The 15,095-nt window shown below is 37.4% G+C and overlaps 1 protein-coding gene across 1 annotated transcript in view; it reads right to left on the reverse strand.

Annotated features, from left to right (window-relative positions):
• The window catches only part of SEC23A (SEC23 homolog A, COPII coat complex component), a 61,361-nt gene extending 51,779 nt beyond the window's left edge, over positions 1–9,582 (reverse strand). Inside the window, exons 1-5 of the mRNA XM_045848641.1 lie at positions 9,393–9,582; positions 4,332–4,573; positions 2,683–2,740; positions 2,259–2,345; positions 1,110–1,346 (exon numbers count right to left, since the gene is read on the reverse strand). Of these exons, the coding sequence (XP_045704597.1) occupies positions 1,110–1,346; positions 2,259–2,345; positions 2,683–2,740; positions 4,332–4,552 (603 nt within the window). The 5' untranslated portion in view covers positions 4,553–4,573; positions 9,393–9,582. The remainder of the gene's footprint in view (positions 1–1,109; positions 1,347–2,258; positions 2,346–2,682; positions 2,741–4,331; positions 4,574–9,392) is intronic.
• Positions 9,583–15,095: the final 5,513 nt, after the last annotated feature.

A 15,095-nucleotide genomic window follows, 5' to 3' on the forward strand; every position in this document is an offset into this window, starting at 1 on the left:
GAATCCCTACCATGTCTTCTGTAACCTCACTCTCCGCATCTCACTCTTGCTTTCACTCACCTTCTTCAGTCTCTTTCCCTTCTGTGTATAACTCACTCAGTGTCCCTCCTAAATGAAACCTCTTTCTCTCAGTTCTCTCTCTCAAACCCCCACACTTTCACCTTCCTTACCTTTAATAACAAACCTCAGGGAAGAACAAAGACTCTAATTTTCTCCACTTCCTCAAATCATACTCACTATTCACTCACTATCTTATTCACCTTTCACTATCCTCACCATCCAAACCTGTGAACTGAATTCCTCCTGTATTTGCTATCTTCATTAACTGTAGCACCACTACCCCAGGACGCCAAGCTCCAAGTAAGAGTAATTCTCAAAATCTTTTTCTTTTTCATTTTGGGCTACCTGAATATTTCCAAAATCTGATTTCATTTCTGTATACTTTCTCCAGGCTTATCTATCGTCTTCTAGGGTAACTAATGTTCTCAACTGGGAGTTGTATCAGAACCTCTCAGAAAGTTTTTGAATAATTGCATGAGCAATCCTACCCTTCCAGCCAGCTCTAATACAAGCACATATTCACTCACTCTCTCATAGTCTACGAAAATCTATAGGGAGAAAAAAAATTTTTTAAATATCCCCAGATAATCCTATTATGCTATATATAACTCCCCCACCTTGAAAGATAAAGCTTCAATTTGCCCCAAAGATAAAAATGTGCTAGTGTATGGAAACAATATATACCCACAGTTCTTATATTAAAACCTCTTAAGCCTTAAAGTATCTCCATTTTCCAAACATATTAAAAGTGTTTAGTTTCTAAGTGAGATGTCAGGAAACAAAAACTAATTATTCTGTGGTTGCTTCCTCTCAGTCTTCAGCATGACTCTTCTATAAGACCTTCAAATGTCCAGTAAAATACTTAGTTTCACTCTAAATGTTAAAGATATCATTAAAAGCAAAAGATCTTCAATCTGCATGATGAAAATTTAAGGCAAATGAAACAAAACAATGATATAGTCAATAACAATAAAACTTTCTAGAAATTTCTATCCAGAAGCTTTTTTAGACATATACAGAGGGATGCTCACAGACAAGTTGTTGTTTACCTGCAGTTGTTTGGCAGACAGATCTTTTGTTCCTCTGAAGACATAGCTTTTTGAAATGCCCTCACATCCAAGTTCATGAACCTGCACCATTCTCCCAAAAGTAATAAGTCCAACCAAAGCTGTAGGTGGTAAAAGACTTAATGACATCTGCATAGATTCTTTCAAGGCTTGTAAATCTTCGTCTTCCATGCAAGTATCAACCACATAGAGGAATATCAAAGGCATCTGAGGACCACGCTGTTAAAAAAAATGTTGCCATTAAAAGAAAAAAAATATTGTATTTTAAAAGCATTCCACTTCAGCACAATATACAAGGATAATCAATAGTATATTATACAATGGAATCCTAATAAGCCATTTCAGAAATGAAACAGGTTATATATGCATGGAAGACAACCAAGACATATCATTAAGTGAAAAATTAGGTTTAAAAAAATTTTTTACAGTTACATAGAGAAGACATTCACCCACAGTTTTATTTAACTGCATGAGGTTTAATTTCTTATAACAAGTACTTGATTTCTTTTAAAATTAAAAAAAAAGTATTAACCAGAAAACTTAGAAACATGTAGTGATTTTATAAAATTGTCTAACCTAAACTAGATTGTAAGAAAAGTACAAATCAGCTAGGTTGGACAAATTACTGACTGGCTCAAGTGAACCATATTCTGCTTTCTTTACAACATTCATCAAGGATAATATTATTTTCACTCTTAAATATAGAAACAACTTTGTAAAGCTGTTCAGAAAGAGAAGAAAAATGATTTTCCTATGAGGGATCAATGCCAGAATAATTTCATTAACTAGACTTGGGGCTATTAACATCAGGCGCCAGCACCATAGTGACTTAAGTATTTGTAAACTGACCTTCCAACTCTAAAGCAACAGTGATACTTCAGTGTTTATTGATCTACTCAGTATAGCAAATCACACCATCCCATCCAATATCCTGGCCACCCATCAAATAACTAAAACAGGTATATTACCTTGCTTAAAATGACCTTGAGAGTTCTTACCTTTGAAACGCTCCACCAATTCAATGTGAAAATCAAGAATGATGCCTTCTAAGTCATCTCAATTTAACAACTACTTTGGTATACATTACTGGATATTTAAAACTTCCTTAAAGATTTACTCTTATGTTCTTACCAGAACTACATATTCAATGCTAGAAAACTGAGGTAAAAGTTCAGCAGGCTGATTCAGTTCAGATATACCAGCATAAGTAGGTGGAAACTACAAAAGAAAAGAAATTTTAAAAATTTAACATACATAGACAAAAACTAGGGGGAGGATGGTAATGGGAGGGTAGTGGGGAGGGATGGGTGGGCGGGATGGAATGGGAGTAAAACGGGGAAAACTGTACTTGAATAATGATTAAAATAAAATAAAAAAAAATTAACATATTATTTGCTAGAAAGAATAATGAAATTTTAAACTAAAAATCAATTATTTCCTGATCATTTAATGAAAATATCAATATTTTCATGAAAATGATTTCATCTTTCTTTTTAAATATGCATATTTAGACCAGTATTTACAGGATTAACATCTGCAATGGGGGACTTCTTACCTGATTCCTTTGATAACAAAAGTTGCAAGCCCAGAGTTTTGCTCGATAATCGACTTGACTGTTAAGAAAAGATACAATAATTCATGTTTCAGTTCAATTTTACAAGGATGCTAATCTCAATAAAATTAATTCCTTTCTAAATTACAAATGCATTCAGACTTATAGCAAAAGTGATCTTTTAAGCCAAGTATTTTTAAATGTTGCCAATATCTATTACTATATATTTCACTTAAATAAATATATTTTTACTTTTAATATATAGCAAATATCAATAAAATTAAGATGATCCTATTTATTCCTCTAATCACTTAATAATGTCTACTCAGGTCTAGAAAACATTTATTCAATTCAAAAATATATTATTGAATGTTTAATGTGTACCAGCTATTATTCTAGGTGCTGGTAATAGTAAACAAGTCAGCAAAGGTCCTTGGTCTCACTGAGTTTATATTCTAGAAGAGAAAAACAGACAAAGTAGTTTCATAAACACAGAAGATACTTTTAGATAGTGATAATGAAGATTAACAAAAGCAAAGTAAGATGTGAGAATGTGTTTGGTAGGGTTACTTTAAAGAAAGGCCTTCTTAAACAACTGAAATATGACCTAAATGAAACAGAATGAGTCACAGAAAAATCGGGGGCAGAGCAAGCCAGGTAGAATATATAGCTACTGCACAAGTTCCAAGGCAGAAATAATTGTGGTATATTCAAAAATCAGAAAGAGGGTAAAGTATAAAGTAGATGAGAATTAGGAAAACAGATGATAAAAGATGAAGGCAGAAATATATAGAGGCTACCTGGCCAGGTAGCTCAGTTGGTTAGAGCGCCATCCCAATATGCCAAAATTACAAGTTCAATCTACCATCAGGGAACATACAAGAAGCAACCAATGAGTGCATAAATAAATGGAACAACAAATTGATGTCTCCCTCCTCACCTCAAATCAATAAATTTAAAAAAAAAGAAATATATAGAGGTTAGATCATGTAAAAGCTTTAGAGGACTTCCTAAGGGGTTTGTATTTTTTTATTGCAACTATGATAAGCTACTGGAGAATTTTAATAATCTAATATCCATTTCTAAAACTTCAGCTTCTGGGTGGAGAATAGACTGCTGAAAGGCAAGAACAAAAACAGACAGACCAGTTAGGAAGATAATGAAATTTACCAGGAAAAAGATAGTATATCTCAAAGTAGAGTGTATTAGCAGAGACGAGTACAACAAACAGAATCAGTAATGCTCTGGAGACAGACTCAACCAGATTTGCTGGTGGGTTGGGCTGGGAAAGAGGGAGTAGAAAGAAGAATAAAAGATTCCTGAGACTCTGCTTATACAACAAGAAATCACAACATTTTCAAATACCATGGTACTCAATTATGACTTTTCTAATTGAACACAAGTTGGGCTGATACACAGTCAGCACCAGTATCTAGAGAATACTGATAGGACCTAACGGTTTTTGTAAGGACAATTTTACATTTGGTCTCTTAGTATCTTACTACTCCTAAAATCTTACAGCTCTTTAAACTTGACTATCCTAATTAAAAAATATAACTATAAACAAAAAGACTTTTTTATAAAAAAAAAGCAAGAAAGAAATTACAGTTTAAAATCATGCCTCATTAGTGTTTTCCATATGTTTTAATTACCATAAAGGATTTAAAACTGCACGGCAAGTGGTCCTACTACACAAAACAGGTTCATATTGAATAGGTGGCAAATCAGGTCTCTCCTTCAGTGGTGTAAACAGAGCTGCTACTGGAACAACCATTCTTGTAGCTTCTAGTCGACTTGATGGCCAAACATTCCAACTAAATCGGACTCCATCTCGTTCTTCATTTTGTTGTATGAATTCCAAATAGGTTGTCATTGTAGAGCTTGATTCTTATTTCTGCAAAAAAATTAAAAGATATTTTCAAATTCTCTTAAGAAAATTCAAAATAAGTATGTTTTTCCTACTTTCAGCAATATTAATTCATTAGAATTTGAGACCAAATGAAATATTTATCTTGGAAAAAAATTAGCAAGCAACAATAACCCCACTGACAACAAAATAATAAGTGATCTACTAAACCCAAAGCCCATTAGGCCCAAGAAGAGGTAGTCAATTTACTATCAGGGGAGGAGAATGCCACTCCTGTTAGGACCAAATATCAAGCAACACGCCCATCTTGTCACTCTCTGACTGCCTATCAAGGATGCCAGCTCTCCTATCTATGCAGCAATTCTATCTTATGCTTTCAAACTGCAACAGTGGTTAGTAATAGAAAGAAACTGTAAAAATTAAAGATAGAGTTTCAAATGCTGAGTGGCTGGCCAAAAGATTTGTGGAAGAAATAAAAGACATTAAGAACTGAAGAATTACGAAGATAAGGGGCCAAAAGAGCCAACATAGATGCTGAAGTCGCTAAGAGCAACTATAGGATGAGGACCTGATCCTCAAATATAAGTGAGAATAAGAAAAAATATAATTTGATAAAAGCATATTATATATAGTAATAATTTTAATTTTAGAAAAATCTACAAAAAGATTATGATAACACAAATTAAGTATCTTAAGTAGCTAAGAGCTTCCTTAAAAGAAATAAGATGCTGCCCTGACTCAAGTGGGTTGGTAGTCATCCTTAAAAGAAATAAGATGCTGCCCTGACTCAAGTGGGTTGGGAGTCATCCTGCAAAGCAAAAGGTTGCTGGTTCAGTTCCCGATCAGGGCACATGCCTGAGTTGCAGCCTGGGTCCCTGGTTGGGGACATGCGGAAGGAAGGCAAACAATTGATGTTTTCCTCACATATCCAAGTTTCTCTCCCTCTCTTTCTCCTTCCATTCCCCTCTGTCTAAGAATAAATAAATAAACAAATAAATAAAATCTTTAAAAAGAAATAAGATGCCAATTATACCTCACTTAATAATAAAATAAAAACTGAACACTATTTCCTCCTATCAGAATCTGAGAAGCAAGTAGATAATCTTATGCTAATCAAGAGCAACCATGAATTTTCCAAAGGTTGACAGAAAATAAAAGGAAATTCTAAGATAACTACATTTATTTAGAAAAGATTATCTTGAAGGAAAATATACGAGACAGTTTTGAGAAAGATGGTCTGAGCTCTCAAGAAAAAAGTGGCTGTTGAAACATTAGGTGAAACAAGGCCTGAGATAGTCAGAGGAAAGTTACAAGATGCCAACCTTAAGTCTAAACAGACAACAGTAGGAGAAACAAATCTCCTCTGGGAGAGAAATCCAGTGTTTAGCAACAGCTTCCACGCTACAGATGCAAACATAAATCCCTGGACTATGTAATTCCTCACATATTTCTGTAAAAAATGAAGTTTTCTGTTCATTAGTTAAATCTATAATCTAAGATGCATTTAAAATGCAGTACCAAAAAGCATTAAAATATACCAGACCAATCAGGGTTGTTCATTTGAACTACAAAAAACAACAGCAAAAAAAAAAAAAATGTTTGGAGTGACTATTTTTCTCAATTCTCAAAGAATGATATATTACTAGTACTTATGTATTTGTCATACATTTTCTCAAAATGGATGAAGGGAGCCTCTTGCCTGGAGAACAACTGACATCATTTGTTGCCAGTGACAAAATGCAAACACTAAAATTTTTGAAAACTTGTATCTACTACCGTCACCTTCACAAATTCCTAATATGCAAAGATTTTCTGTTGGCATCAGTGGTGATATTAATGAGTTTTTTAAAATACTGCATAACAAAACATGTCAACATTTGGAAGATAAACATTCAATGAAGCAGTATCTCCAAGTTGAGACAGTAAGAGGACATGGGCCCCAGAAATGGAAAAAAAAAAAAAAAAAAAACAGGTGGCCAAGCAACCAAGCAATTAAAGACCAAGTAGCTAAAATATGTCTAAACCACTTGGTAAGTTTTGGCGGCTATACAACCTTCCTGGGATGACAGTAATGAGCAACACCACCATTATGCCCCCATTTCACATTTGGGGAGAAAGCTGCCAAGTACTGTGACATAGAAATTTCCACTCTGGAACCTTCACAAGCCCATCTTTTCACTCAAGCCCTCTTTGTCCCCCACTTATAAAAGCAGCCAAGCAGAGGCATCCTCTGAGCCAGGTCAAAAGGACCTTCCTTTCCTCCGTGCTGCCTCCCTGTGCTCAAGCATAAGCTTAATAAAATCTGTCTGGAAATTTCCTCTTGATTTCTATCTTGGGAAACCCAAGAATCCCAGGACCAGTAACAAAATGATCAATTCATGATGTTACAAAATCATACATTAATAAATGATCCATTCAACAGATCAAAGAGTTTTGGTGCAACAGAGTACAAAAAGTTCACTTCTAAGGTTTCAGATTCCACACTGCAATTAACCCTTTATTTCTTACTTAAAACTGTTCATTTTTGGCATAGTATCCATAAAGAATACACAATTAACTGAAAAAGCTATGGAAAGATATCTCCTTTTTCCAGCTACATATCTACAAGCCAGATTTCCTTCACACAATTCATCCAAAACAACGTATCACAATAGATTGAATGGAGTAATAGATATGAAAATACACCTGTCCACTCTGGCTGCTGTGGCTCAGTGGACTGAGCACTGGCCTGCCAACCAAAAAGTTCGATTCCCAGTCAGAGCACATGCCTGGGTTGCAGGCCAGGTCCCCACTGCAGCTGTACAAGAGGCAACTATTGGATGTTTCTCTCCCACTTCGATGTTGCTCTCCCACTTTTTCTCCCTCCCTTCCCCTAAGAAATAAATAAAATCTTTTTTAAAGAAAGAAAAAAAAAGAAAATATACCTGTCTTCTATTAAACCAGGTAGGTTTGGGGGGGGAGGGGTCCTCAATTATGTTTAAGAATAAAGGAGTCCTGATAACCATGGCCTTAGGACATCCCAGGCTTAATTCAATCAGGGATCCTAGTAGAGAAATGCCCTATGAGACTGAACATGAAGACATTTACACACAGGCAATGGCCAGGTTTAAGTTTCTACAACAGGTAACAAAGCTGGATTGTAATTCTGCTCCTTACTTTTTCTTAAAGACATACTAAATATCACCTGAGTGATATTTGAGCACAATTCTCCCCTCTCTTGCTCACTTATCTCCTGCTTTAAGATCATATTTGCTCATTAAATCACATCTATTTTATTTCTTACATTCTCACTTTCCATCAGTATGTTGAAAAACATCCCATCTGTTTCATCTTAACTAGTTCAATTATATACTCATGCAACTGCTCAACCTTAAAATCACTAATTCTAGTGCAAAATTTGCCACGGTTGGTCCCATATCCAACAATGGCATATCTGAACTGAAGTCTTTTACAAACCAGCTTTTTACAAAATCGCATTATTTAACAGCACTCTCTCCCCAATATTATGTTTGCCTAAAACCACAGACCCAAATGAATGACTCAAGCACTACAACAGCATGCACACTTAACATATCAGTCACTATACATTTTTTAAGTCATACAAAACACAAAAGACTACCCTAAACAAATGTCTCATTTTTCAGCTTATAATCAGTGGGAGTTATTTAAGTAATTTCTCATGGTATAACTAAAAGGAAAGGAAAGAAACAAAGTAGTATATGACTTTAACCTAGCACAGCAAACACATGCTCACAGTACTTTAAAAGAATTTACTTATGATACAACTTTTCAATATTCCCATTTTAGCTCCTTTATAGATAACCAAGTGAAAAATATCCTAAATTAGATGTATTTCCTCCCAATCAGATGTATTTAATGGAAAATAAAATGTGCCTCTGACTTTTCGGTTGCAAGTTCCTCAATGAAGTGTCCTCAACTACTTCCAATGACCAGCTTTATATTAGACAAGAGCTTAACCTCTCGGATCCTTAATTTCTCATCAGTAAGATGAGGGCTTTGGGCTAGAAAACTACAAGGCCCTTCCTTTCTAACTTTAAAATTCTAAGTTAATTAAAAATGGTTGGAAGAACGAGAAGGAAACTTAACATGTATGTATATTTATATCTGTATTTAAATATAAAACTTTTTTAACCGAGTTAATTTGGCTTTGAGGGATGGAGAGAAAGGAAGTTCACGTGAAAGCGTTAATTCAATAAACACACTCCAGTAGTTGCACGGAAGTTTCCTATGGCTTTTCCTTTCCCACCAAAAACAGAAAACACTAGGGGCGGCTAAGATTGGTCGGATCTGAAAAGTGACCTCTGTAATCAAGGCCCAAGGCGCAGGCTTTACCCTTTAACTCCCAAGGCCAAACTACGGGTGACGAGTAGCCTAGGTTCAAAGTCTAGGGCACTTCAGATGTGGCAAAGAATGAAACAAGAAGTCCAAGTCCCTCAAAACAGTAATGGCTTGGGGTGAGGAAGGCACAACACCTCGGGGACAGGGGCAGGGTGCTGGGCCAGATGCTCTAGCTGCCATTTCTCACTCTACTTCCAACACCTGATCCAGGGAAACTGGGTGAGGGGGCCCCAGGCCCAAGAAGAATGAAGAGTATGGTGGGTGAGAGGGTGACAGGTCCACGTCTCAAGGCTGCCCCGCCGGGCCCAACCATGCCCCCGCCCCCTGCCCCTGGGCACCAAGAGGCACAGCAGGCACCACCCCTGAGACCCCGGCCCGCCCGCCAGCCAGCCCAGGGCACCGCACAGCTGCCCCTCCCCCGCGTCCCGCAGAGCGCCCGCGGTCCCTGGAGGAGCCGAGAGGAGGTAGCTCTGAGGTCCGCCCTTACCACAGTGCCTCAGCTATAAGATTCGCGGCAGTTGCAGCCTCCACCTTGCAAATTCAGTTCTATCCGCGGAGCTGAAGCAGCGGTGGAGCCGCGGCAATGCAATCAGGACCGGCGCCGCCCCGCCCCCGGCCTCCGCGCAGAACTCTGCTGGGCCAACATGGCTGGTGCCGCCTCTGCCACGTCAAAGGGAGGGGGAGGGGGCGGGGCGTGAGGGCGGAAAGGGGGCGCGGACAGAGCCGAGGGGCGGGGCTACTGGCCGAAATACGGAGGGCGTGGTTGTGGACGGGTAGGAATCTACCCGGGGCTAGGGACTAGACAGGGGCTGAAAAGGGAAAGGCAGGGTTGGGGACCTATCCGCAGGTGCCGGGAACTCTAGGGAAAAGTGCGGGACCCGGGCTGAGCAGACCTGGGGCAGGGGACAAGAAGGAGGGAGTTGGAGAAGGGGTAAGGACAGAGCCGGTGGGTCAGGGTGACCCAGACTAACCAAAACGGAGGCATGTCGGTGGAGCTCGGACCCGACTGGACCCGGCTGTGCGGTGGGAGAGTGGGGTTGCTCGGAGGAGGGCCTTTCCCTTCTACGAGCCACAGGAAGGGCGGGAACTTCTTCCCCTGCCAGCCATTCACACTCTCAGCTCCCGGAAGAGAAATGGAGACTTCCTTGTCTAGGACATCTTGCCCACTAGGATTCTGGTCGATTCCTAGACCACAAACATTTCCCCTTAAAAAAACAAAGTGAGAAGTGAGAAGTTGTTCTATTGAGCAGGGCAGTAAAAAAAAAAAAACAGGAAAATCCCTTGGTAAGTGAAATGGGGAAACTGAGACAGTTTACTCAAACTGGGCTCCTCCCTTTCAGGACCACTCCCTTAAGCCTTCAGCCCTCAAGACACTGAAGGTCTGATCAGCATCAAACAATCTTAGGAATAAAGCCGTGGGTTCATTGACTACAGAGAGAACGTTTTGGTCAATCTAGACATTACATTTAGGCCTCATTTGTGTTTCAGATCCAGGCCCAGAAAAGACGAAGCTATGGCCATGGGTGGTATCGACCAGATGCAATGACCAATGACCCCCCCCCCAACCCTAGTGCTGATCAATCAGTAAAGACCCTGACCCTATAGTTCATTTTGATAAATCAGCATATAAAAGGACACGTCTGGAAAGATGATGAATATTCTGTTAGACCCTCCACTGAGACCTCCCCTAAAATTCCTGCCTTTAGAAAACAGATAAAAACTCTTAAGACAAAGGACCCAATGCACTTGTGCTTACTCATGCTCACTCGCACTTGCTCTCTCACACACACATGCCTTCTTTTTTCAGTTACGTATCTTTGTTTTCTTTCTCCTAAGTTTTAAGGATCACCACAAGACTTGCAACCAGGGGAGCAGCAGGCTTCAGCAGCTCATCCAGAGCTAACCCTCTGAACCTGTCTCCACAGTCTCTTCTTTTGCCTCTATAACTTTCTGCCTCTGTGTCTTTCTTTCTAAAAGGTCAAGGCAGCTCCTTGAGCAACCTGCTCAAATCTCTTTGAGTGTATTTTGCTTTGCATGTTAAGTAAACTTCCCCTTGTGCTACAGTTCTTCGCTCTGAATTCTTTCTTTGCTGAACTCAGGAACCGAGAGTCCACATCACTGGTAACACTTTCATTTGGTGCAAAAAATATTTTCTGAACATCTACTGTGTGCCAGGCACAGTTGTGATGCTGGTGAGATGAGGTAGGCAAAACAGGCCAATTTCCCAGGCCTGGAAGAACTGACATACTCTTTAGACATTTCTAGTTAGTTTACCTCTTTCCCTCTATATTGCTTTTACACCACTGCCCTGGGCTCACCATACACACTCCACAATCTTTGGCTGATTAATCATGGCATATTTTCTGCTTCTCTTTCCAAGAAAAGAGCTGAGCAAAATGAGACAGACAGAATCAGGTTGGAAATACATTCAAGCTCGGCAGTTTCAGACGAACCCAATCCTTCAGTAAGGGGTTGCTAAGGGAATTAGTTCCATATATGACAATACCTAAAATCCTGCAAAGTTTAGCCCTGTAAGCATTTTACAGAATAGGAGACAAGATCAAATTCTTATTCTTCAAAGTTTATATTCATGAGAAATAAGGTATACACCATTTTTCTTTCTATAATGTACATATGAGATTGAGAATAAGTTTGCACATCAAATTTTAATACAATCCTGAAGAGGAAATAAGAATCAAAAGCCAAAATTCAGTGAAGGGCTGCAAATAAAGTGGGCTCAGGGTGCTACATTAATGAGAATTCTTGACCAAAAGCACGGCAAGTAAATAACTGTGGACAATGGTATAAAGGTGGAAGAAGAGCCCTGGCTGGCGTAACTCAGTGGATTGAGTGCGGGCTGCGAACCAAAGTGTCACAGGTTCGATTCCCAGTCAGGGTACATGCCTGGGTTGCAGGCCATGACCCCCAGCAACTGCACATTGATGTTTCTCTCTCTTTCTCCCTCCCTTCCCTCTCTAAAAATAAATAAATAAAATCTTTTTTTAAAAAAGTGGAATAAGGATATTCACAAAATGAAACAGTATCCAAGAAGGAATACAGTAAACAGATATAGATGAGAGGATCCTCAAGGGTCCTGGAATTCAGTAAGGGATAAACCAGAGTATAGCACCTTTGGTAATTTTATTCATTTCATGGTCCTCAGAACAGCATCTTTACCACCCAGCTCAATAAAGTCTAAGAAGTCATAATTTCTTTGTTTTTAGCGGAACATAGGTTTTTGTTTCTTATTTCAATGAAATAGACATTAAGATGGGTAAAAAATTCATTTATATGTCTCTCTGTGCTTTAAGGTGAATGAGTTTAAAAGTTTAAACCTTAGTAATTAAAATCTATAGGACCCACCTTTAGTTTTCTGGAGTTTTCTTTTTAAGGATTTCTATTTTTTACAATTGATATTTTATGACATTCATTCTTAGATGTCTACCAAGAACAAAGATAAAATATATTTTAAAAAAAATACAGCCCTGACCAGTGCGGCTCAGTTGGTTGGGTGTTGTTCTTCAAGACAAAAGTCACTGGTTTGATTCCTGGTCAGGGCACATGCCTGGGTTGTGGGTTCAGTCCCAAGTTGGGACACATAGGAGAGACAACTAACGAATGTTTCTCTTTCGCAACAATGTTTCTCTCCTCTTTCTCCCTCCCTTTCCCTCTCTTTAAAAATAAATAAATAAATTTTTTTAAAAAATAGGATACAGTTTATTCTATTTGTCATTACCACATGGGGCCATTGGGCTCTTGTAAATCTAGGATACATCATGAAATATTAGTGACCTTATTTTTCCTATAACTTGAAACATTCTGCTACTTCATTACCCATGGCATTATTTCATCATTACTCACTAAAATCATTCCAAACTATGTTCTGAAAAGGCTAAATGAATAAGAAAATGGAAGAATGATAGAGTTACCTAAGATGGCAAAATAGTGAAATAAATCATCACTATTGCATTATCCTTCAGTTTTCTTTTTGCAGTGCTCAAAGTACTGTAGCATCTTTCAAGATCTTTGTACTATGTTGTTATCTTTCACAAACTATAGCTAAGAATTCAGAATTCAGAAGATGAATACAGAGACAAAGAACATCACTCCGGACACTAATAATGATAGCAAAACCTTAAACTATGAATCTTTAGATGACCATCTCTTAGATGAATTTCTCAAACTCAAGAATCAATGAGTTAATGATACATTTCTAGTGACAATAAGAAAATTCAGTGTTCTCATCCAGTCATTCACTCAAGGAGAATAACTTCATTACACACTATTTTGCAATAAGAATCTCGACAATCTCATTTTGCTAATGCACATATTACAGTATTCTTTCATCCTTTATGATGTTTGAATAGATAGTTTTACTTGATCTGATTCTTAAGTGGACAAATACTAGAGGTAATTGTGTATACAAAGACAATAGGAATGAAATAGATAATCTAGAAATTAAAATTATATGAATTGGTCATTTATAAAACTAAAAATACAAATATTTTACAGTTGGGAGCAAAGAGCATGGCTATCCTCTCTTCAACATGTTTTAAGTCTTTAAATGTTTCAAAAAATTCTTAAAAGTCTTGTGTTTTGATGATGTAAATGCAAGAAAAACCAGAAGAAACAATAAGCTAGGATATAGTAGTGATATATTTGAAACCTATTTTTTTTTACAAGATGGGTAAAAAGATAATTACAAGATAATGAGCAGGTCTAAGTGCATTTAGAAGGCACTGCCCATTTTGGATATATCTTCAAAACCAGGAAAATATAAAAGTAGGGGTTTGCTATGTTCATTTACTTATTAAAATTTCCAATAAAGCCCCGACTGGTGTTGCTCAGTGGATTGGGCATCATCCTATAAATGAAAGGGTTGCAGGTTCAGTTCCCAGTCAGGGCATATGCATGGATTGAGTGCCAGGTCCCCAGTTGGGGGCATGTGAGAGGTAACTGATTGATGTTTCTCTTTCTTTCTCCCTCCCTTCTCCTCTCTCTAAAGATAAATAAATAAAATCTTTTTAAAAATTCCAATAAAGTTGTTTTCATTATTTCTTTACTCTCTTTAATAGTTTTATTGAATATCGCTTTACTCTAACTTATATAAATTACTCATGAAATAACATAAAAACATTAAAAGTTAGAAGGGCCCTTTGGACCCAGATGGTAAATAGTGAAGACTATTTTTTCTGGTATACTGAAAGTTAAGAGGTTTTTATCTAAGGAGGAGTAGAGAGGAATGGGAAATTTCTTGAGCTCCTGAGAAAGGAGAGTCAGAGTAGGAATTGAAGAAGGGAGAATCTCCAAAAGCAATCTTCTCTTGCATTCTGATTTAATGTATAGACAATCCTAGCCCAAGGCACTTGAGATCAATCTGTGTTCTGAGGGACGTTTGTTAAACATTTACCAACATGCAACTGATTATAATTGTTTGCTTTCAGTTACACCACCTTCTATAGGTTCTGGCACAAAAGACTGTACCCTAAATACTCATGAATAAGCATGAAAACCTAAACAATTATAAAATATTATCATCATCAACATTTTTATGTATTGAGATTGACTAAAAATATAAATCTGACATAACTAACCCCTCCAAGAAAAAAAAAAGTTGTTTTTAAAAGCAAATACTCCTAAAATCAGTATTTCCTCAAACTGGCATTTTTCAAAGTGCCAGAGAATATTAAAAAGAGAAACAAGGAGAGTTCTATGGTCAAAAAAACTCAGGAAACACCAGTTAAATTATGTAAAATAGATCTTTTGTCAGGTGTTTCAATAAGATAATATTCATTGTAGACCTTTAAAAGTGGGATTTAAGTACATTTCCCAAAGATATTTGACTCTGGAACTTTTTTTCCTGGATTCTTTTGGGGGCAAGTATTCTAAACATCTTATGACTTTATCTTCATTACCTTAAATACCAGTTAGTGTGTAACAGCCAGTATATTCCTTCCTACTTCTGAACTAACATGTTTCTAAACTGGAGATTCCAGTACTACACAGTCAAGTGAAGTATGAAAATGTAAATTTCTTGAACTTTTATGATCACCACCAAATACAGCTTTCACCTTTACTTTTTCTTTTTGGCTTAATCCATTATCTAGTATAAAAGAAGCACTTAGAGTTTTTTCTTTCATTTGTTCAGATGATGACTTTATAAGGTACTGGCCAACTATCTTTTGGAATA

The sequence above is a fragment of the Phyllostomus hastatus genome, unplaced genomic scaffold (assembly GCF_019186645.2).
Source record: "Phyllostomus hastatus isolate PE091 unplaced genomic scaffold, TTU_PhHast_1.1 phas_contig_62, whole genome shotgun sequence".
In the NCBI taxonomy this organism is placed as follows: Eukaryota; Metazoa; Chordata; class Mammalia; order Chiroptera; family Phyllostomidae; genus Phyllostomus; species Phyllostomus hastatus.